Source organism: Varanus komodoensis, unplaced genomic scaffold (assembly GCF_004798865.1).
Source record: "Varanus komodoensis strain SLA01 unplaced genomic scaffold, ASM479886v1 scaffold6_2, whole genome shotgun sequence".
Classification (NCBI taxonomy): domain Eukaryota; kingdom Metazoa; phylum Chordata; class Lepidosauria; order Squamata; family Varanidae; genus Varanus; species Varanus komodoensis.
In genome coordinates, this window is record NW_025336346.1 from 18,622,102 (window position 1) to 18,645,348 (window position 23,247).

General features: G+C 41.8%; 1 protein-coding gene and 1 non-coding gene across 2 annotated transcripts in view; one reads left to right on the forward strand and one right to left on the reverse strand.

Moving 5' to 3' along the window:
* Positions 1–23,247, reverse strand: part of EEFSEC (eukaryotic elongation factor, selenocysteine-tRNA specific) — a 191,172-nt gene that overhangs the window by 111,948 nt on the left and 55,977 nt on the right. Inside the window, exons 3-4 of the mRNA XM_044451182.1 lie at positions 11,010–11,106; positions 7,949–8,113 (exon numbers count right to left, since the gene is read on the reverse strand). Coding sequence (XP_044307117.1) covers positions 7,949–8,113; positions 11,010–11,106 — 262 coding nt within the window. The remainder of the gene's footprint in view (positions 1–7,948; positions 8,114–11,009; positions 11,107–23,247) is intronic.
* Positions 18,625–18,696, forward strand: TRNAP-UGG. The gene has a single exon. It is a non-coding gene; the product is annotated as a tRNA-Pro (tRNA).

The window sequence follows — 23,247 nt, forward strand, 5'->3', positions numbered from 1 at the left end:
CTCACCCATCTATTCTTCAGCCTAGTTATGTGGCTTATGCGTTCACAGAAATTAAGCCATGAATGAGGCGTGAAGTGTTGAAAGTGCTTTTCCAAACTAGTTGTTTATAGTTTGTAGTTGCCATCATGCTCATCAACATGCATCAGAAGATGGTGCGTATATATGTGTGTGCATGCGCATATACAAGTGTATGTATTTAAAAAGCAGGAGTTACTCTCTGGCAGCATGTGTTATGATTTGCTAGGCTTTAACAATGCTGTTGTATCCTCTTGGAAGCATAATGAAAGTTTTAAGCATGATGTTTAAGCCAGCTTTCTAATATTATTTCATTCTTATCAATAAAGTCTATTTCCCTTTCCAAGACTCCTCAAATTTCTCCTCAAAGATTATGAAAGCTTTATGAAACCTTTGGCTTTGTATTTAAATTATGAAATGCCTTGGATTCAAAGCTGTATACAATTTTATAGGTCAAAACACACTTCTTTGCCTTCTCCCACACTGCCAAACTTTAGACTGGACTGGTACCCCTTTTGTTATTTGTGTTGTTACGGTGCCACATGCACAAACTAATGTCTTACAGATTCCTCACTACAAGGCTGCAGATGAATCAGCTAAACTTTGGGACAGGGACTCTTGGGGGAAGCTACAGATCAGGAATAGAAACAGAACCATTCCATGTAGTTCCGTGGTGTCTTGTCATAACTACTGATGAGATGGTCAACCTTTCCCCAAACAGTAGTATTTTGGAGTGCAGGTCAGGGCAGAGTTGACTGAATGCTCTCCACCAGAAAAAAAAGAAGTCCCTGCAGGTAGAAAACTTGATGTTTTAGCTTATCTTTCTCCCTGGCATTGCTGCATTGGGATAGACACAGCAATGCATGAGCAAATTTATGCTTGCATAATAGCATCTTCCCTTCCTCCCCACCCCATTGTGCTCCCCCCACAATCTACCCTAGAGTATTCCCCCACCTTCCACAACAGATCTTCCATTCTATGGCAGACCAGCACTGCTCGATACAACCCATTATCATTTTTTCCAAATGGAGGATTGTTTTTTTCATGGATAGAGGATTCTATCGTGTGACCCTCCAACTGTAGTCTGAAGTCTTGCATCCGACACCACCTTATCTGGTCTCTGATATATCACTGAGGAATAGGCCTGCCTCATCCCTCACAACTTGCCCAACAACACTGAGAATATAAGTGCTTTGAATTAATTCATTAAGCATAGAAATAAGGCATCAGCAGTATATTAATTAACAGCTTAAATTAAGGGGGGCATGAAACTCATAGTTATATGACAAATATTAATAAAAATGCTAACCAAGAGTATTAAAACCATCAGCCCTACTTATTCTATCATAAAGGTACTATTACAAAAATTAGCTCTTCTCTGATTCCCAAGTTGTTTTTATCTTCCTACATTTTTCATTGTTAAAAGTTACTAAAACATAGACTAGTAGTACCACAGATGTTAGGCCACAACAGATGTATCAAAGGAAAACAACAACATTTGAAAGTAATGGTTCATTCTGAAAGGGAAGATAAGAGAATGCATCAGCTAAGTAGCAATAAAACTACTCTCCAATATCTATGCTTACTATAGCCACAGCAGCACTTTTCGCATAATTGTTTCTACATGGAATAGTCTTTCCAAAACAGCTGATAGGCTGGAGAGACCTTACTTGCATGTGCCTCACCTACAGATCCCTAAAAGCCATGGTTAGCTTTTTTTCTCCTTAGCCTGCACAATTTATCGAGTAATTAATCAATTTATCGAGAGCCAGTGTGGTGTAGTGGTTAAGAGCATGGGACTGGGACTCAGACGACCTGGGTTCTAGTCCCCGCTCGGCCATGGAGCCAACTGGGTGACTTTGGGCCAGTCACAGACTCTGAGCCCAACCTACCTCACAGGGTTGCTGTTGTGGGGATAAGGTGGAGGAGGAGAATGATGTAAGCTGCCTTGAGCCCTTTGTAGGAAAAAGGCAGGATATAAATAAAAATAAATAAATAAATAAATAAAAATAATTCTGTAGTAAATGCAGAATGGTACTTGTTGGGTTAACGTTTCTAATACTGGATTTTGAGTGCTTTTTAACTATTGTCCTGAAATGCCTATGAAGGAATTTTCCATGACTGTCATGTATAACAGCCATGGTTATCAATTCTACAGCCTATGTTTTGGTATTTTAACACACCAGGAATCAGGGAAATCGCACCCTGGAAGTACCAGTATGACGCTTTATGTCTCCTTTTGCTTTTTCGCTCTCAAGGTTGCCCTTCCCTTTATTTCGGATACACATCGAAATTAGATATTTACACCACTATTTGTTAATTAGGAGAAATAGCAGAGCAAGATAATGCGAGGAAATGTCTCCAAGAAACTGCTGGCATGGGCCACCAATTACAGGTCACCTATTTGTACAATGCTTAATAAATTCTGCTTTAAAAGACAGAGAGAAAAAGAGAGAGAGAACTGTTGAAACACAGTTTTCAATGAATCCTTGGTCAATTTGTAGCAAGGCTATACAGCAGTGTTTCATCGCCTATAAAGTAAGGACAGTGATAAGAGCCCAGTTCTCTAGTAAATAGTTTACTACAAAGTTTTTGAAATGACTGGAATAGTGGGCCAAAACATTCAAGCCCCATCATGTCTGGCAGGGAGGGAATGTTCCATGGGAACTTTATTCTTAAAACAGCAGCAGTAGATGTGTCACCCATTCACTCTCTGGTTTATTAAGTTGGATATGTGGCATTTTAACGATCTTAATGATCATTAAGGTAATCCCAAAGGCCAGTCAGAACTGTGTTATCACCACACTTCCATAGCACAAATCCTAGGTTCATGCTTTTCAATATGGATTTCCAGTACTGTTGAACAAATAGTATTAAATTGCCTCATTGGAGAACTGTTTGCCGCGTCAAACATTTTAACCAACACACACACACACACACACACACACACACACACACACAAGCTTCTCTCATTGCAGTTCCAATAATCAACCCCAGATGGCAATTTACATAGGCAACAGTGTAAAGGAATCTGTGCGCTGCTAGCATTCTCAACCTCAATCAGAATGTATGGGCGTTCGAGAATGTCACTGTTTATTTTAATTGCTCTGTCCCTCCTTTGTGCAAGTTCAAGCGGTCAAAGATGTCGAAGTCTATTAGCAGAATAGGTACGAGATGCCACTTTATTTGCTGGGAGGGTTCCTTGAATTTGGAAAGCAGCTGTTTTGCAATGTCCCCAATGCCCAGTGGGCACCAGCTGTCAATCTCAGTTAGCAAAGGGTCAGGGCAAAGAAAGGTCAAGGAGTGTCACAATCCACAGTATGTTATAAAAACTGCCTCCTCTGTTTCTCCATAGGACTGAGAATCTCACAGGTACCTCCATGGAGCAGACAAGGGTGGGAAAGCAAATGTAATCAGCAATTCTAACTTCTAACCTTTTATGTCTGCATATGTATAATGCAAAGATGCATAGCCATCTAACTGCAATAATATTCTGCATAAGTTAAGGTTAAGCATAAGCGACAGGCAAGCATAAATTGAAAGCATAATAGTAAAATAAACTGTTGGTTATGTGAAGGCTTTGATAAATGTGCTAACATGAAAGGAACCTGAGGTGATAATGAAGAAGTGATGCCAATATCATAGTTTAGGGCTAGATTTTGCTGGCTTTATTACATCTAGCTATCTTTTTTTAAAGAAAAATATCTAATGCTTGAGTGTTCCTTGCAGTATGTTATCTTACTGTGATGGTATGTTACCTGGAACTGCTAGAACAAAAACCAATTCATGCATCAAATCCATTGATGTCATAAACAGAGTTTTAAAAGCCCACACTTTTGTGGGCTTTTAAATTAGCATTTTCTAGATCTGCTCACACACTGTAAATCCCTTTAATTTGTTTAATCTAAGTCTTAGAGGACTCAATTTGGTAAGGTGCCACCTAGCTCTGAGTGGTAGTCTTTCCTCCCCTCAACTGCCACCAAACAGATTTCTAAGGAAGCATTTTGGCCTGAGGGATGGGAAAAGTTTAAATTCAAAAGCAGAGAAACTGCAGAGGAGAAGAAAGAGAAGAGGAACAGGCTAGCCCAGGAATGCCACAGAATCAGTACAAACCTGAATACATTTGGTTCCAAATAAGTACATTCCATTCATCTGAAATCAAACATCAACACCATGCTCTTTTCATCCTCTTTCCCAATCCCGTTCATTATGCTTGGTATCTTTCTGGACTGTGAATCAGAATGCAAAGACTGCCTAATTATGGATTCTTGTAAGCTGCTCCACTAGCCAACTGACCAACTGGCAAGATAAAAATGCTTCAAATAAAATAAATAAATAATCCAGGCTTTCAACTCTTACATTTATAAAATCCTATTATTTTGCATAAGAGTGAAACGTTTTCCTCATTTTGTTGTTTCTGTGACAAATCTTACAAGGTCATCTGAAAAAACTACATCTCAGAGATGAGTAATTTACAGTAAAGTGCAACATTTTTAATACTGTCAGGAAATCCTGTCCACAAGAATGAATGTTTGAATCCACAGGGAGACCTCTAAGTTATGAACCTCAGCAGTTTTATTGATGAGAACACCCAGGAAAGCCCTCTGCAGAACAAACCTTCATGAACAACACTGTCAGGTAGAGGTACGCCCACCAACTACACAGTTCCAGAACATATACAGAGTGTTTTATAGGTTTTGAGTCATGTACACAGAAGCAGGGTTGATGATGAGAGAAGAATGGTACATTTCGAAAGATAATGTATCCATGAACAGAACACTGTGACTGCAGAGGGGCTATGAGATAATGTTACAGTAAATATCAGTGATTAACAGAGTATTGATATGGCAAAGAAAAAGGCACATGAATCATAACACAGTTTGGGTGTGGGTACTGACATTCCAGAACAGGTGATTTTATAAGAACAGGGCTGTTTGCTGCAGCCCAACAGGTAACAGGATACAAAGCCTCAATGCAGCAAAATGGAAAGCTAGGAGACAATACAATTAACTTTGCAACAATGCAGCAGTTGTCTCAGGTGAGCGGAGACTCTCAGTCACTTAAAGGGGAAGATGAATAATAAAGTTTCAGGGAAAAAGAAAATTCTGGTTCTTCTTGGGCAAGAGGAACAGGGATACTGCAGGTCTGATTTTATATCACAAAGGCACATATAAGCAACCTTTCTTTATAAAGATGTATTTGCATTTCCCAACAATACTATCAAACGGTCAGTTGCTGAAAAACCCATTCCTCACTTATTTATTGTTTCCTTCCAATATTTCCTCCCTTCAATCAATTCTCCAGTAAAAAGAAGAAACCCATCCTGCTGATTTTGTAGTAATTAAAATGCAAGCTATGACTTAAATTCATTGAAAGTGCAACATACTTTTAAGTGAATAAGAGGGCTGCTTCATTTTTCATAAATTTTCAAATCATCTATAATATTTAGGATTACAAGAAGAAAACTAGTCCTCAGAACAACTTGAGTAAAATGTCTAAGGGTACAAACCTATGTCCATTCAAATGGAGTAATTCCCATTGAACACTTACTTCTGAATAAACATGCGTACAATTTAGCTGTGAAGACAGAAAATTATTTATTTTTTTTATTTATTGAGAAGGCTTCTATGCCACCCCATTCGTCGAAGCCTCGGGGCGGCTCACAAACTTCAAACAGATATAATTATACCTGAATAAATAGGAACTCATATGTATTACTGTATTTTATTAATTGCAGCCAGAGTGGGTCATCAATTTATTTATGCTGTTAGCCATCCAGAGACGTGAGAAATTGGACGGCATACAAATTTTATAAATAAATAAATTAGCAATCAAACCCTGGTACATTATATAGTCAGGTATATTTAGGAGTAGTATGGGGGCAAAGAAACAACTTTTCACTGGCTCCAGTTCAATATTTTCTTTGCTGCCCAGTAGTCTTTTAGAGTTGTTCAGTGCATATTGCATTCTGGCCACAAGGACATCCTAGCCCTGTCTGAAGAGTGCTGCAATATCAGACCAGGCATTTCCAGGAAAAAAGAATCTCTTGCATCTGCCAGGATTTCGATTTTCATGTAGGGCAGTTGAATCAGGTAAGGTACTCAGCCCACAGCCTGGTAAAGCTTTTTTGGATGAGTTACCATTGATGCAACTCAAGGATGTTGACAAGATGCTTGGATGGCTTTGTGCAACAACATCTATATTGGATCCATGCACCTCTTGGCTGATAAAAACCAGCAGAGGAAGGGAGCTGGGAGCTGGGAGCTGATCAATGCCTTTTTGCGAAAGGGAGTCGTCTCATGCTGCTTGAAACAGTTCAGGCCACTCCTGAAGAAACTCTCTCTGGACCCAAATACCTTAACAACTTATGCTTATAGTGAATGTTCCTTTCCTAAGCACGGTCCATGAATGGAAGAATGAGCTCTAAGAGCTCCAGGGTAAGACTGAATATCTGCATCCATTTCAGTCAAGGTCTAGGCCAGTTTTGGCACAGAAACAGCTTTGGTTGCCCTGTGTGATGACCTATGTTGAGTGAAAGAGAGAGAAGTGTGACCCTGTTGCTATGTCCGAACCTCTTTGTGGCTTTCAATACCATTAAGCACAGTATCCTACTACAAGAGCTGTCTCAGCTGGGAGCAGGGGAGATATACTGCAGTGGTTTTGCTCCTACTTGGATAGCCAGCTCCAGAAAGTGGTACTCAAAGAATCTAATCTCCAAATTAGATTACTGCAACTTATATAACTGCACTCTGCATGGGGGTGTCTCTGAAGATTGTTCAGAAGCTGCCAAATGCAACAGCAGGATTAATAAGCAGGACAAAAAGATTTGAAGTTATATCACCTATTCTGCTTGCACTGGCTTCCCAGTCTGCTTCCCAGCCTGATTCCAGGTGCTGGTCTTAACCTAAAAAGTCTTACATGGCTTTTACATGGCTTGAAGCACCTCTCCCAGTTAAAATCTACCCAGATACCCAACTCAGCATCTAAGGCCTGCCTACAAGAGAGAAGATTGGCTGCTAGCAACAGAGAAGAGAACCTTGGCAGTCACCCCATTATGGAACAATATTGGAACACCAACACTAACTCAGATAGTTTTATAGTTTTGGATTAAAAGTATCCTCTCTGCAGAGGTAGTTAATGGCATATAATAGCATTTGGGGGTTTAGATCTGCAGTGATCTAGTTTACTGAATATACTGAATGTGTTTAATTCTTCAAATGGTTTTTACTGCTTTGTTTGTTTTTAATTGTGGCTAACTGCCCAAAACACATCAGCTATTGGGTAGTATGTAGATGATGATGATGATGATGATGATGATGATGATGATGATGATGGGCGGCTATTACTCTACTACTCTCCATGCATTTTAGAAACATGATATACTACTAGAAATATATGCAAAACTAATTACAATGGTTTGTTTCAGCTTTTGTTCATAAGCTGATGTCATATAATGTTTTCTAGCAAGAGCTCACTATTTTCTTTCCCGGTGCCACTCAGGCATTTATATACTTTTCTTACAGTCAGGGGCTTCCATTTTCTTAGGCAGGGTGAACAAAGCCACATGTATTATTTAAGCTGAATTTGTTCCCTTCTCATTGTTTTCTACTGCTAACATCAGGCAAGATTTTCTCTCTATTTGGATGGCTTGTCTAGCCAAAATTTCCATGTCCTTGTTTCTGGGACCTTTCCCCTCCTCTTATAATGTCAGCCTCAGGCATGCATTTCCCTTGCAAATTACATTCTTTGTGAATCTGCTTAATAATACCATGTTAAGAACTGCACATGGTTTCTTATGTTCCCAACAAGGAAGCAAGGAGCTTGGTTAGGCAAGTTAGGACAAACCAAAAAAGAAGGAAAAACAAAACTAGTCTTAGGTTCTGTATGGTTCTTTCACCCTCTTTTACTGAAATGTTAAAAACGACATACTCACTTTGAGAGCAGGAATCTCCACACTGTCCCCAATGTTAACGGAGCCTGAAAGAATCGTTCCTGTCATCACAGTGCCTTGCCCCTTAATGGAGAAGCAGTGATCAACTGCCATAAGGAAAGATCCTGAAGGGTCTCTTGTTGGGAGGTAAGCCTCTGACTTTAGAACCTAAGAGCAAAACAAAATATGCCCAACAACTTGGTGAAATGCCATATCAAGCATAAAGAAGTGAAGGTAGACAGATGATTTCGCCACTAGATACAGTTTACCTGATTCCCGGACTCTTGCAGCAAGGTTGGAGCAGGACAATGTCAAATAAACTGTGCATGCTATCCAGGAGGTACACACCTAACAGCAGCAACACAATTTGATTTTCTGCCTTAAAGATTTGGTGCAGCACAATCTGCTTGGCCAGCAAAACAATGCAACAGGCAGAAAGCCAGCAAAAAGTAATGCAAAACCTGCAGCACTGCAGTGGGGAATAACTGCTTGCATCCTCTGGGAGAAGGAAGGACACAAATGCATCCACCTGTTCTCAGAAAGCTCAAAAATGTAGAATTTTGCCTTTGACAATCATGACTAATGCAGAATTTTGCCATCTTTACCTTTGAGAATTGTGACCGATGCTAAAATTATGTTGTCCTTCGCTCTAGATCTGTTTTCCTCTCTGTGTGTGCATCACTCTCCCCCACCCCTTGTCCTTCTATGCCTTTGCTACTATCCCAAAAACAAAAGGTTTACCAAGCTCAGTTCAGCATAATCTCTCCAAAATGCAGCAATGGCCAAAAGTTTGTTAAAATAAATCTTAAAAATGTATGTGTGCATGTGTGTGCATATATGTATAAACATGAGAGAATCCTAAAAGTTGGTTGAAATTGGTTGTGCATAAGAGGGTCTCAGAGGAAATCAGTCTGAAATGTGTTGAGTTCAATGAAATACTCTCCCATGTTTCCTTTCCTACCTGAAAGACCTCAGGTGTCATTCATGAATCACAGGAACTGATGCTTAACGAGCCATCCAAAGAGTCATCTGGCTAACGGCCAGGATATAAATTTAATAAATAAAATAAAAATAAATATACCTAATCACCAAGGATGTGAGCCTATAATCAAGCGATTCACTATTTCTTGGCTTCATTTCACCATCCTTGAAATGGGAAAAATAGATGTCCCACATGTATACATCTGTGAGTGGGCAAACTAGGCAACCAGTGCAACCCTTTATATATTTATTTGGGATTATGTACCACCAAATAAGGGACTGCAGGTGGCGCAGTGGTTTAAACCGCTGTGCTGCTGGGCTGGTTGATCGAAAGGTCACAGGTTCGAACCTGCACAACGGGGTGAGTTCCCGTTGCTCCGTCCCAGCTCCTGCCAACCTTGCAGTTCGAAAGCATGCAAATGCAAGTAGATAAAAAGGTACCACTTTAGTGGGCAGGTAACAGAGTTCTGTGCACTTCGGTGTTTAGTCATGCTGGCCACGTGACCACAGAGACTGTCTGCAGACAAACGCTGGCTCCCTCGGCCAGGAAATGGAGATGAGCACCACCCCCTAGAGTCAGGCATGACTGGACTTAATGTCAAGGGGAAACCTTTACCTTACCACCAAATAAAATATGATTTATTTCTGGGTAGACATGTCCAGGAGGTCATAAGGTCTTCCTTGAGAGAAGGAGTGATGCCAGTCTTTTTAAAAGAGATGGTAATTAGGCCACTTCTAAAATAAACTCTAACCTGGGCTCAGATGATAATAACCAGTCCAGTAGCCATTATCTCTTCCTGGGTAAAATGCTTGAGCAGTTCAGTTCCAGGCATTCCTGAATGATTAAATTCAATTAGGCTTCTGGCCTGGTCTGGGGACAGAAACTGACTTGTTCAACCTACTGAATGACCTTTGCCAGGAAAGGGATGGGGGAGAGTGACCCTGTTGATTTTCTTGGACCTCTCATTGACTAGTGATACCATTGAACATGATATCCTTCTGGACAGACTGTCTGGGTTGGGAGTTGGAGGCACTGCACTGCAATGGTTCTGCTCCTACTTGGATGGCCAATTCCAAAAGGTGGTACAGGGGGATTACTGCTCTGTGTCTTGACAGCTCTGCTATGGGGGTTCCTCTGCCCCCATGCTATTCAACACTGTCATGCAACTACAGGGGGAGATTTTCTGGAGGTGTGGGCATAATGACATATTGTCATTAATATGCAAATGACACCTCACTCTAACTCTTTTTCATCTAATCCAGGTGAGGCACTAGCCATTCTGAATCTGTCACTAGAGGTATAGATGGACCTCATGCAATGGAGCACTTTTTATCAGTTTAATACTGAAACACCAACTGCATCCTTATCTGGACAGAGATAGCTTAGATGCAGTTTGACAACATCTCTGTTGGATTAATGCAATGCAGTATACCCAAGGCTGCCTTTGAAAATAATCCAGAAACTTCAACTGTTCCAAAAGAGGGCAAGAAGATTACTGTTAAGGACCAACATGAACATACTAAACCAGTCCTTGACCATCTGCACTGGATGAGTTTGTGTCTGGGCCCAATGACAGGACAACAAGTGCTGCCATTAATATTCAAAGCCCTAAATAGCTTGGGACAGCTTACCTGAAGGATCACCTTCTCCCATATATACCTGCTTGCACCCTAAGACCATCTACAGCAGTCCTTCTGTGGAAGCCCCTGTCAAGGAAAGTCGGGGGGTGACTACTAGGTAGAGGGTCTTTTTTATTGCCACACCCCAACTCTAGAATTAACTTCCCAGAGAGGCTTACCTGGCACCTACATTGCACTGCTTCTTGTTTGGCCAGAGGGACACAAAGTTGTGGTGTCATTCACTGGTGCACCGTATTACTTCACATTTTAATTTATCCATTTCATTTCTATACCACCCCATAATGGAAGCTCTCCAGCCAGTTTACAACAGCATATATCCTCTCCCAAGAAATAGTTTTACACCCATAAAACACTATTGTTCATGCATGAAGATTTCTATCATGTCAATAGATTTCAACCATCAGTTTATATTTTTAAGTAACAAGTTTTCCAAGGCACGTACCTCAATTAATTCAGAAATTCCTATTGGAATCACAGTTTCTGGGGCTTCTGGTCCACCAGGCTTTGCTGCAACAGAAACTATAGGACATCCATGGAACCTGACAAAAAAAGGATTCCTTCTATGAGACCAGTTGCTTGGTTTTTTGTTGTTTTTGTTGTTCTTAAAAAAAAAAAATAGAAGTCGTCTTCCCAAAATGGCTCAGACAAGGAAATAAACTCCATTACAAACTCCAATTCCACCTACTTCACCATCAGGAACAACTGTACAAACAAATATATCAATCATTCCCTCAAAGTAGTTAATATTGTTGTTTTGTTTTCTTTTGTTTAATAAGACGAAATGCATTGTAAGAGGTTCTCAGCCATTCCAAACCTTCCTCCTCGAAAACTGTGTCCCCAGATGAAAGCATTTTATATTTCCTAGGGATGTTTAGTATGTCATGATGCTGCCCCAAAGTATCTTGAGAAAAAACCTCATGTGACATAACTTCATCCTACCCCATTGACTCTCATTGAGAACTCCAAATACACTGCTTCCCTTGCTCACACCTGTACAACCAACCTCTCAAGGTTGTGTGCCTGTTTCTGATTTCCTATGATGCCAACAACAGGAATTTAATCACTTTACAGAAAACTTCACTCGGCAATGATGTCAGGATATGCTGAATGATGGACACTTTCATATATGAAAGAATATCCATAATGATAAGAGAAGACTTGTTTTAACCATGGTTTGTTGAACAAGCCAAGCCAGAATAAGACTTGCAGATAAACAATTATGTTTGCCCAGTTCCCAGAATCTTCCCTTAGTCTCTTCTGGCAGTACTGACTTGTATCCAAAGCATCCAAACAAACTGATATCCAAACAAGTGGCATGGATTCACCAACTTTCTTCCTATCAGCCATCTGCACAAGCACGGTGTGGAAATTTCTTCTGAGGTTTTTTTTTTTTTTTAAGTTTTTATATGCCGTCCCCTTGCTACATAGTCTCGGGACAGCTCACAAAAGATTTCTGAGGCAGCTGTTGCCATAAGCCAAACAAGCTTACCTTGATCCCACCTCCTTCCTGGAAACAAGCCATGGAGACCGGACTTGCTGAACAGACATACTGAAGAGTCACACTGAACAGACCAAAGGCCTATCTAGTCCATGGTTCTGCTCACACAGTAGCCAGCCAGATGACCATGAGAAACCCGCAAGCGGGATAACGCACTTCCTCACTTATGCTCCCCAGCAATTGGAAGAGGTAGGCATACTGCCTCTGATACTGGTTATTATATATAGCCATCATAACCAATAACTATTGCTAGCCTTATCCTCCAAGAAATTGACTAATCCCCTTTAAAAGCTATCTTAGCTGGTGGTCATTACTACATGTCGTCATAGCAAATTCCATTGTTCAACTACGCACTGTGTGAATAAATACTTCTTTTTATCTGTCCTGAATTTCCTACAATTCAGATTCATAGGATCACCCAGGGTTATTATGGGAGAGGGGGAAAATATATCTCTATCTACTTTCTCTCACACCATGCATAATTCTGTACACTACCACCATGTGCCCTCTCACTCACCTTTTCACTAAGCTGAGCAGTCCCAGATGTTGTAACCTTTCATCACAGAGGTGTTGCCCCAGCCCCTTACTCATTCTGATTTCCCTTTTCTACACTTTTTCTAACTCTACAATATCCTTTTTGAGGTGACCAGAAATATATAATGTATTCCAAGTGTGGTCAAACTATAGATTTGTATAAGAGCAGTTTGATATTAGCATTTTTATCTTCAGTACCTTTTCTGATGATGAAAACATGGAATTTACCTTTTTCACAGCAACCACATCTTGGGTTAACATAGTTTGGGCTACCTACCACAACCAAATATCACTTTCCTGGTCAGTTGCTACCAGCTTGGATCCTATTATGTTGGAAATTTCTGTCCCAGTATGTATAACTTTATATTTATTTAAACAGAATAGTATTTGCTATTTTCATACTTATTCTCCCAGCTTGGGAATATCTTTTTAGAGTCTTCATTCCTGTTCTTGTGTTAGCAACCTTAAATAATTTGATGTCATCAGCAAATCTGGCCTCCTCACTCCTAATCCCAAATCATATATTTTTAAAGAGGCTTAAAAACACCACTCCCAGTGCATAACCCTAAAAAGCACATGTTCCAAACAACATCTACCAAATCACCCCTGTCCACATGTTTACTGACACTCTCAAAGAACTCTAAAATATCAGTGAGACAGAACAAACCTTTGCTGAATCCACACTAACGTTTTTCAGTAAGACTTTTCCTTCCATATGCTTACCATTTTATTTTAATAGCACTTTCCACCAATTTACCTGGAGGTTAACCATTTCCTACCACCAGAGATGGTAACTGAAAAGTATAAAAGAAAACAGTACCTTGCCTTTCATTTTAACACAATGTATTTCTCTACCCACCAGAGGTGACTTAGTAGTAGAGATGCTTTGGACAGATATGATTATTTAGAGTTATTATCACTATTATCATTATCATGATCACCGCCCTCTCCCAGACATAGTATAAACAAATCAGGGTACCAAAGGGATAGGTCTGTTTGCTCCACATTCAGTTATGTGTCTTCAGGCTTTACCCACAAATAGAGTTAAGAAAGTGTTTAACAGGTGGCCAGGCCTTTGTTCCCTTTAAGAATTTATTAGTATCTATATGTAACAGGGTATCCTGCTTTGACTGAAGTTATATTTTAAACATACAATTCTTGGTAATATTTTTAATGTTAAGAAATTTATAGGGACCAAATTTAGATACAGGAATGCAAAGTCAGAGTATGCATTCAACCAGCACCTCTAGCGTTAGCCAGGTGTTACAGATTTTTAAAACTGAAATCATGATTCAGTTAAGTCACATACTCTGGAAAGCATAAAAGACAGTACCTTTAATCCTTGGACTAATTTCACGCAGCCCTCTATTTAATTTCATGCAGTCAGGGGAAGCCCAGAGGGAGAGAAAGGAGGCCAGGAGAGGGCGGTGGAAAAGAAGGAAAAAACTGGGAGCATAGGAGCAACAGAAGGGCAAAAAATGTACAAACTATCAGTTCAGACATTTATCATGACCTGTCCCTCCCAGGAACATATTAGGGAAGAGGGGGAAGTGTGAATAAGAGAGAAAATAGAAAAGGTGTCAAGAGAGACAAAGAGAAAAGGCAGAGAAAAGAAAAAGAGAAGAAAAAGCAGCAAGGTTTTACATTAGTGCTTGACCACCTTGCTGGCCTTTAGGAAGAAAGAGTGTATAAAAACTTTAATATAAATATCAAGCAAGAAAGAGAACAAAGGTGACAGCACCAATACCTACTTTTAGGACCAACCCACCTACAGCTAGCATCTTCCTGAGGGAATGGGGCCCTTGTCAGGACCAAAAAAGTCTACACCTCTGAATTAAACCTTGAACTGCCTACACTTTTGGCTCTACTTATTCTGTCAGATTTAATCAAATCATTTGTACAGCAGAAGCATGGGCAGGGTTGAAAGAAATCCAAATGAGGTATGCCTTTCAGGCCTCCACAAACACTGACCACCCAATTTTTTGTGTTTTGGTAGATGGTGGAGGCCCTCACGTAGTCCATGCCTGCTGTTGCCACACTTTCCCCTCACTTTTCGGTAGAGGTATGCTCTATTCTCACTGGCTGGGCTTGGTTAAATGGAGAGGGCAGGCATGAGAATTTTGTTTCATTTCACAAATCACCTGAACTTGCTCAGTTCAAAAAGAGTATTTAAAAAAAACTTTCACCTCAAATTACTCATTTTCACATTTTAGTTAATATAGGAAATGTGCCGATCCCTGAAAAATGCATACAAAAATGTGCAATTTTCTCATTCTACCAAACCACAAAATGGATCACAAATGAAAATGGGAGCAAACCAATCCACACTTTGAAGTCTGAAGAATTTCAACAAGCTTAAAGTTCCAAGGTCCTTCCATCCCTGAAACATACTCCAAAAGGCATTGTGCTGACCTCAAGGCTGCACCTATATGCTGTTTACTTGAGATAATTTCTCCCACTTTAGTGGGACTTGTAAATGAGTTGAGCCAATCAGATGCCACCTTTTGGGGAACAGAACCAATGAGAATCCTCCACAGCCAACTGAGAGCAGGACTTCAGGGCCTCAAACAGATCACATCACATGGTCCCTGGCCATTTCACTAGAAATGCCAGGGAATGAATCTAGGACATTCTACCTACAAAGCATGTGCGCTGCCATTGAACAATAGTTCCTTTCTGTCAAGACTCTTTTGGCGCTCTTCACAAAACAAGAACTGAGAAATTGACATTTAAAGAAATATAAAAACTAACAAAAAGTCTTCAGCATGCCAACATCAAGCCAGATAGTTTCTGCACTTTCATAATGATAGGAATGTGCCTAATAAACATGAGGTGAAATCCAGTTTTGTCCCCCTGCCAAAAGAATGCCACAGTTCATGTGAAAGGATTCCCACCTCTCCTGCAGTTCCATGCGCTTTTCCACAGATCTGATCATGAGGATTGGGAAATCTATTGGAGCACTTCTGCTAGATGTGGCATGCAGGAGAGAGAAGAGTAAGAGAAAATCCCGTTGGAATGGTATGAGTGGTGCCATTTTTGAAAACAAGGGTTTTCATTCTTTAAAAAAATATTATATTAGTAATTATATTTATATATTACCTGTTAACAAAAGTGTTGATAATTATCTTCAGTGGGTTCATGGGTTCATTTAAAACACAAAATACAGAATTAATAATTACCCCGAGCATAACTTAGAAAAAGAAGAGAAAAAAGTTCCATATACAGTAAATATTTAGACAAAACAAGCATTCAACTTTAGCCACATAACAAATACTGGCAAAAAAATGTCTGAGTCAAAGGCATGTCCTTTGCCTTTTTGTTTTCAGGCCTAAAAGTCTTAGATTGTCATCTCAAGGGGGCAAACTCGGGGGAAGGAAACTTTTTGACAAAGCAAGAATGTTCATGGGAAGTTTGATTCTCAAAGCTTTTCCAATGCAGACCCCACTGGGATCATAACCCAAGTGTGCTGCCCTTCCATTGAAGTTATCGAACACTAATCCTATATGCAAGGTATTTTCTCTATTTATGTACCATAAGCCTAAGGTTCCCAGGGACAAAGGATGATAAAAATGTGTACTGAGAATTCTAGTGATTAACCATAAAGCTTTTGGAAATTCAATTATTTTTATCCAAATACATTTGGGCAATCCGTACTAATACATATAAATTAATGTCGAATTAGATACCTTGTTTCTTTCAGAGGCAAATGCTGAAAACATTGCATGTTAGTTTTAAAAATGTATTTACATATAGCAGGCCTTGGGTACAAACAAGCTTCTGTACAACTGCTAAGCTAGCATTCAAATGCCAGCTTCTTAGAGCTCTGTTATTGTTCAAGTATCATTTTAAAAACACTTTAAGACATTGTTAAAATACTAAGAAATGATATAGGTTAACAAGACTACTATCTGCCTGCTTATAAAACTTTTCGATCCACAATATAATCACATATCAGAGGTTAAGAAAAATACTACAAGGAGTCTCCAAGTTACAAATGTCTAAATTGCAAACAAACTGTACTTACAAATGAACTGCCATAAAGCCTGTTTATTTTTCAAAAATTACTGTAGCAAATTATCATCACCATAGAGAAAGAGGAAGGAGAGAGAGGGAAACCCACCAAAGAATCACCAGAAAGAGAGAGAGAGAGAGGAAGCAAAAAAGGAGTGGGAGAAGGCCTCCAAAGTTTGCCTTCCCGCTTCACCCATCCAGAGGGAAATCTCTCTGGCATTTTCTTTCTGCAAAGAGGGTGGTGAGGGTGGGGTGGGGTGGAGTTGGAGATATTTACACAGATCCTGCATCCCAACTCCCATGAATGTGGAGGACTGACATTACATGATCTGACTTACATACACATTTGACTTAAAGACAAATTCCCATTTACTCAGGAATGGAACTTGTTAGTAACCCAAGAACCGCCTGTATAGATAAAGCCTCTGGGCTAGTAGGAAGAAGGGATAAAGCAGAAAAGGTACTACAGACTGTTACTACATGACTCATTTTACCCTTGTGCCTCAGAGGTGATCTATTTCCTCCTAACATTTTCGGTATTTCCATCCTGCTTCCTCGGAGCTATCAGAGTTCCTATAAATAGAGATGAAATCTTAGGTACAACGAATATTAAAAACAAAACAGTGTTAATCAGGAGGGTCAGGATCATTGAAAGGCACTAAGAGGGTCAGTGTTATGGGCACAAGACATGGACTCCTACACTCCCCTTCCCTCTTTCCTATTTCACATACAAAACTGAAAACTCCCACTTCCTATTTTCAACTTACAAGAGTTTAAGTGTAAACGCAGGAAATTCCTTAGTTTAAATTCTAGTTAATTCAAACAAGCCAGAATCAAGCCATGGGTTGTTCACTAACAAATGTATACTGAAAAGACTTTTTCCAAGTTCAGTCATAACAGGGAACTCTGCTTCACTCATCATAGAAAGTGGATAATTCTGATCTGTTCTGTGATACACCAGACAAATACAGGAGAAAAAGAAGAATACCAGCCCAAAGCTAGCTGCCACTCAAGCACATAAAGCTAAACAATAATTTGGTGCTGTATCTGAACTAATCCACAGTCTGATCAGAGATAACCTAACTTTGAACACTACAGCTACTGTGCAGTCAATAGTTATCTAAAATGAATACCAGCAGGGAATTTCAGCAAATGCAGCTTTTCACTCTGAATTCTACTGGGGCTTGTAAACATCCACATGGCAAAAATTTCGTCATCCATATGACTATTATAAGCTCTAATGTCATATGGCTGGACATCACTTGACTTTATCAGGGTGCAGCGCCAGAAGTCCCTGCCTCAGTGCAAGACGGCTGAGTAAATGTCATCTCTTCCTTTTGGCCACAGCTGCAAAGGCACTGAGGGTTGCCCAAGGATAAAATCCACATTCAGCAGACCCTGCGACCTACCTGCTGTTTCACTGTTACTGTGGTTTGCATCACTAATATTTTAGTAAATTTTCAGTTCCACTCACTGGAAGTCCTGAAGTGCCTTTCTGTATTCATCTGCAACCCCCATGCATTCATTAGAGCCTACAGGCATTCAAAAAGAATGAGAAAGGAGCCCTTTGTGAGGAAATGTATGCTGCTCACTCAGAGAGTGAAAACTGGCAACTGTAAGAGCCACAGAACTGTAGAGCAAAGGGGCAACTGCTAAACTTCCTGCATCCTCTAATCCAGGCTTCAGACCTGACAAGCTGAACAACAACCTATTAGAGGTGTGTCTATGAGAAGGAGTAAGTTTAGTCCAACTGGATTGTGCAGACGAGCCAATGCATGTGCATGAAGTGAATGCACATATCTACAAACCATGCATTCTGACCTGGAAAACAAGCCTCACATAACGTTAATCAGGCAATTTGTTATACCTTAGAAAGCTATAGGGAGAATTGCTAAAGTATCTTGACATGCTGCACAAGACTTTTAAGATAGTATCCAACTTAAAACCAATCGCAGAAAAAGTCAGGTTTACCCATAACGGTTATTCTTTGAGTGGTTGTATGTGATTTAGGAGCGGCTTGTTGATCTAGGGGTATGATTCTCGCTTTGGGTGCGAGAAGTCCTGGGTTCAAATCCCGGACGAGCCCCTTTTTTCGGCTTCCACGGGAGGTCGCTGAGGCCCAATCGGTGAAAGTGTTCAAAGATAGGCTGGACATGCACATGGTGGGCATGTTGTGAGCGGAGCCAGCTGGAGCCGGGTGTCAGACTAGATGGCCCGGGAGACCCCTTCTGACTCGCGCTGTTTCTATGTTTCTATGTGCATTCACAGAAATAGGCTCTGTGCTGCGTGGAACATTCTGTTGGGAAGATTCTACAGCTCCACATTCGTTTGGGCAAGAGCCCCTACTCTTCCTGTTTTCTGTACTTATAGGTCCCAAAACTGAGATAGGAGTGTTGTGCCACCCCAGTCTGCCTGCTATGCCCCATGCAGAGGGTAGCCAGTTGTCTTCAGTTCAATACCAAGTTGGGTGAATGCACAGAAAACTACTACTCCTCTTCTTCCCTTCTCCTCCTCCTCCTTCTTTGTGATTTCTGTGCATCACACATATGGGCAACTAGCAAGGTTAGCCTGGAGAGGGTGGCAGGATAATGTCATTCCTGAAGGACCGTAGAAAGGACTGCTCTGCTGAAGCAGCAGTCTGTCCTTGCACAGATGCCTCGCCTATAATGTCTGATGAGTGTTGAGGGTAGCTACTATGCAAAGGTCCTGCAAGGTATTCCCACAAGGAGGGCTGCGGATGTCACCATTACTCATGTGAAGAGAACACTTCAAAGGGCTGAGAGTTGTAGATCAGTCAGCTCACGGGGCAGGGAGATGGTGTTCATGACCCAAGCTGCTAGTGTCTGAGCAGACACAGGAGGGTTTTGGCTCCTTTTGGAGGAGTTTGTGTAGAAATCACAGGATGTGCTCAATCATGGTGTCCCATGGGTTGAGGGTCTCCTGTCATGCAAGGGTGACAAATGCCTGCTATTTAAGACTCTCATTGATGGTTTCAGGGCAGCATCAAGTATGGTTCTGGCGTCCTGTGGAAGAGTATCAGTTATGGGTTTTATGGTGTAATGCTGTGAGATGTAGAGTGTTGCTGTCAGTGTTGCTTGGTCCTGTGATATCAGGTCCAGGCTGTGAGGGAAACAGAGAAATGTCCTATGGCAGACCTGTAGAAGCTGAGCTAACCCCAGCTGTCTCAACCAGGGAGGCAGGGTGTGATGAAAATGAAATCTGTCTTGCCCCTTGTGATCAGGGGAAGCAAGGGAGAGGTAGAACAGTGCCCCCAATCAGTAGAGGAGGAATACTTCTCCCAGGGAGCTGGCTCCTTGTCCCATCAGGGAGCAAAAGTTCAGGGAGATCAAGTTGCGGGTTGTGACAAACATACTGACCGTTGGCTTGCCCCATGTGTTGAAGAGGGCCTGGTGCTCAGTTGCAACTCAAGTATATCAGGGCTCATGCGGCTGATAGTGTCCGCCAGTGTGTTGCTTATGCCTGCCACATGGGGTTTAGGGCCCTGCTGATGCACCATTCTGCCCTGTTTGTTAAGACAGAATATCATGGTGGTGTTGTCCGTGGTTATCTGGGCTTCACATCTGTGTAGGGATGTCTGGAAGGTAATCAGGGCTTTGTAAATGGCTAGCCTCTCAAGGAAGTTGACATGTCTGCTGGCCTCTTGTGGATTCCCAGTCCCCTGGCTTCTCAGGTCACCTCAGTGTGCTCACTATCCTGATAGCACTACACCCATGGTGATGATGACTGATGGGTCTGGGGGTAAGAAGCTGATGCCTGTTGGCAAATTCCAAAGGTTGGCCCACTGGTAGTAACTGTTCCTGACAGATGGGGGAGGGGGCATTGAGGCATGTCTTGCATGGGTCATCCAATGTGCAGGACACACTAATGAACCACAGTTGTAGGGGTCAATTGCAGAGCCTTGCAAAGGGAACCACTGGCACTGTCATCGCCATGAATTTGAACATGTATTGTATCCTGTGGGACACAACAGTCACTCTGGTGTTGAGCTTGGCAGCTATTTTGAAAAGCACAGATGCTCTGGATGATGGGAAGAGAGCTTTCACAAACGATGAGAAAGCTCTCTTTCTCCCCAATGAAGAAGATGGACTGGGAGGGGAAGAGTTCGATTTAGTGTGGTTAATACAGAGTCCTAGAGTGTGTAGGAGAGAGCAAGTGGTATGGATGATGGTGTAGCAGTTCAGCCTTAGATGGTGCAAATAGGAGCCAGTTATCAAAGTATGGTAAGACTTGTACTCCTTGGAAGCACAAGCGTGCGCAGACCACTGTCATGCATTTAGTCCTAGCAACAGCTGAGAGCCCAAAGGGGAGTACAGAGAACTGGAATATCTGATCTCTAATCTGGAAGTATAAGACGTGCCTATGATTGTGATCTGTGGTAATGCAGAAGTAGGCATCTTTCAGTAAATTGAGGTATTCAGTCTGAGGAATTCAGTCAATACCTCTCCTTCTTTCAGATGTTCTGAAAGGTGACCATCCTGAACATCCATGGTGTGATAAGGATTTGATGCCTCTGAGACCTAGGATCTGTCTGAGTCTTCCGTCTTGTTTCAGTACCATCAAAGAGGTGGTTATGTTTGTCCCTGAATTTGTCCCTTAGGAAGAGTAGCAGGGCACAGTGGCCTTGTAGCTGAAGACTTGGAAGCTGAATACTGAGGCCACATGGAGCCTCCTCTCCATACTCTCCAGGCATCAGCCTTCCCAGTCTTCCAGTGACAAATATTCCCATTGCAATCAGCCCTGCACAGACTCAATGATAACTGAGTTGGGCTGCAGGAGCTGGAAAACGAACGGGATGTCTTCCGAGGACCCAGTACATGCTATTGAGTTGCTGGATCTCTGCCAAGGCCGGCAGGTCTGGACATCCTCTCAGTTTTCCCTCATGGGAGCCCTGGAGCCCCTTCAGGATTGACAGGAGGCTGGTGACAAGTTGGAGGCACCGTCTCATTCCAGCAATGGTGAAAGGTTGCAGCAGTAATGCCCCTTTGGTTTCAGCAGTGGTATCTGTCCCAGCAAGATACAGGTGGAACACCTGGATGCTGAAACCTCTGAAGCCTTGAGTGGATCTCCTCAGTGGAAAAGAGGTCAGGGAGGGGTGTCCTGTATTTTCCCCTCTGATACTGATGCTATTGGGCCTGGATCTGCAGTGAGTAGTGAGTGTTAAGGTTGCTCTGGGGTCAGTTCCACAGGGTCAACTGGGCCCTCAGTGTCAATGGTAGACAGGGGCTCTGTCCCAGGACCAAAGCACCTGTTGGGTCTAAGCATTCCTTCGGGGCCAAACCAGGGCCCTCAGCATCATTGGTCTCCCTTTTGGGACCAAAGCATCTCTCAAATCTGAGTGGTCTCAGGATCAACCCTTGGTGTCGATGGTTAACAGGGTCTCTCAAGGTGATCTAACCTTTGGTTAGTGGCAGCAGCCATGTTTTTTGCATGCTTGGCCACTTTCCCGGCCATGCAGTCCTCTCTGAAGATGACCTAGACACTGTGGGCAATGCAGGCTATGTTTTCAGGCCTGTTCAGTGAAGGCCTGGCAATGCAGGCACAATTGCTGACATCTTCCTCACTTAGACAGAAAAAGCAGAAGCACTGTCTGTCTGTCTGTGGGTGGGGGAGTTTACTCCCATAACAGAAGCACTTTGATGCCATCATGGTAGATGGGGAAGTCAGAGAGCAAAGAATGAAGAAAGGACTAGTAGAAAGACACAAAAAATCAGAGAGAGCAGGAAGGAAACTCTCATATAGATAGATAGATAGATAGAACAAATTATATCTATCTATATCTATTTCTCTCTCTCTCTCTCTCTCTCTCTCTCTCTCTCTCTCTCTCTCTCTATATATATATATATATATATAAAATTTCTGAGCAAAAATGACATTTGTGGAGAGATGAGTAAAACAGAGGCTGAGTAGGCAGCCAAGGAGGAGAAAGTGGTAAAGAGAAAAAGGTAATAAAATAATGACATTATTATTAAATTTCATCCCAAATAGGAAGTCTTTCAGGCTGTCCTACAGGCCAGGAAAGAGGAAGTCATGTTATTTCCATGAAAGGGTCAACTTTGAGCAGATAAAATGGTGACAGAGAAACAAACCCTTTTTGCTTGCTGCCATTACTGCCATAGAGTGCCTCCAAGACAGACTCTAGCCCAGGGGTGTCAAACTCGCGGCCCGTGGGCCAATTGCCGGGCCAGGCGGGGCACGGGGGAGGGGCTCTGCGGCCTTCAAAGTGCCGGTGGCGCCCGGGCCGGCCTCCGGGAACCACGCGGGACGAGCGGCCCACCACCACCGCGGGGGTGGAACACTTGATGCGGCCCAGCCTCACCCAGACTCTACTTCCAGCGGCCCCCAGGTAAGTTGAGCTTGGGACCCCTGCTCCAGCCTATGTTCTATTGCATTCATCCTATGTTTTCTGACAAGTTTTCGACATTAAGCTTGCTTTGCAGATATAACTTTATGGTTTATATGAAGACATGTGGAAGTAATTGTGTCTACAAGCCACGCTATCTTCCAGTTTCTGGAGTCAACTAGAACTTCAGAACTACTTCTACCTACATCTGCCACATCTGTGGAAAAATCCTCCAAACACCAGAAAACAATCTGAATCCTTAAGTCTCCAGGGTCA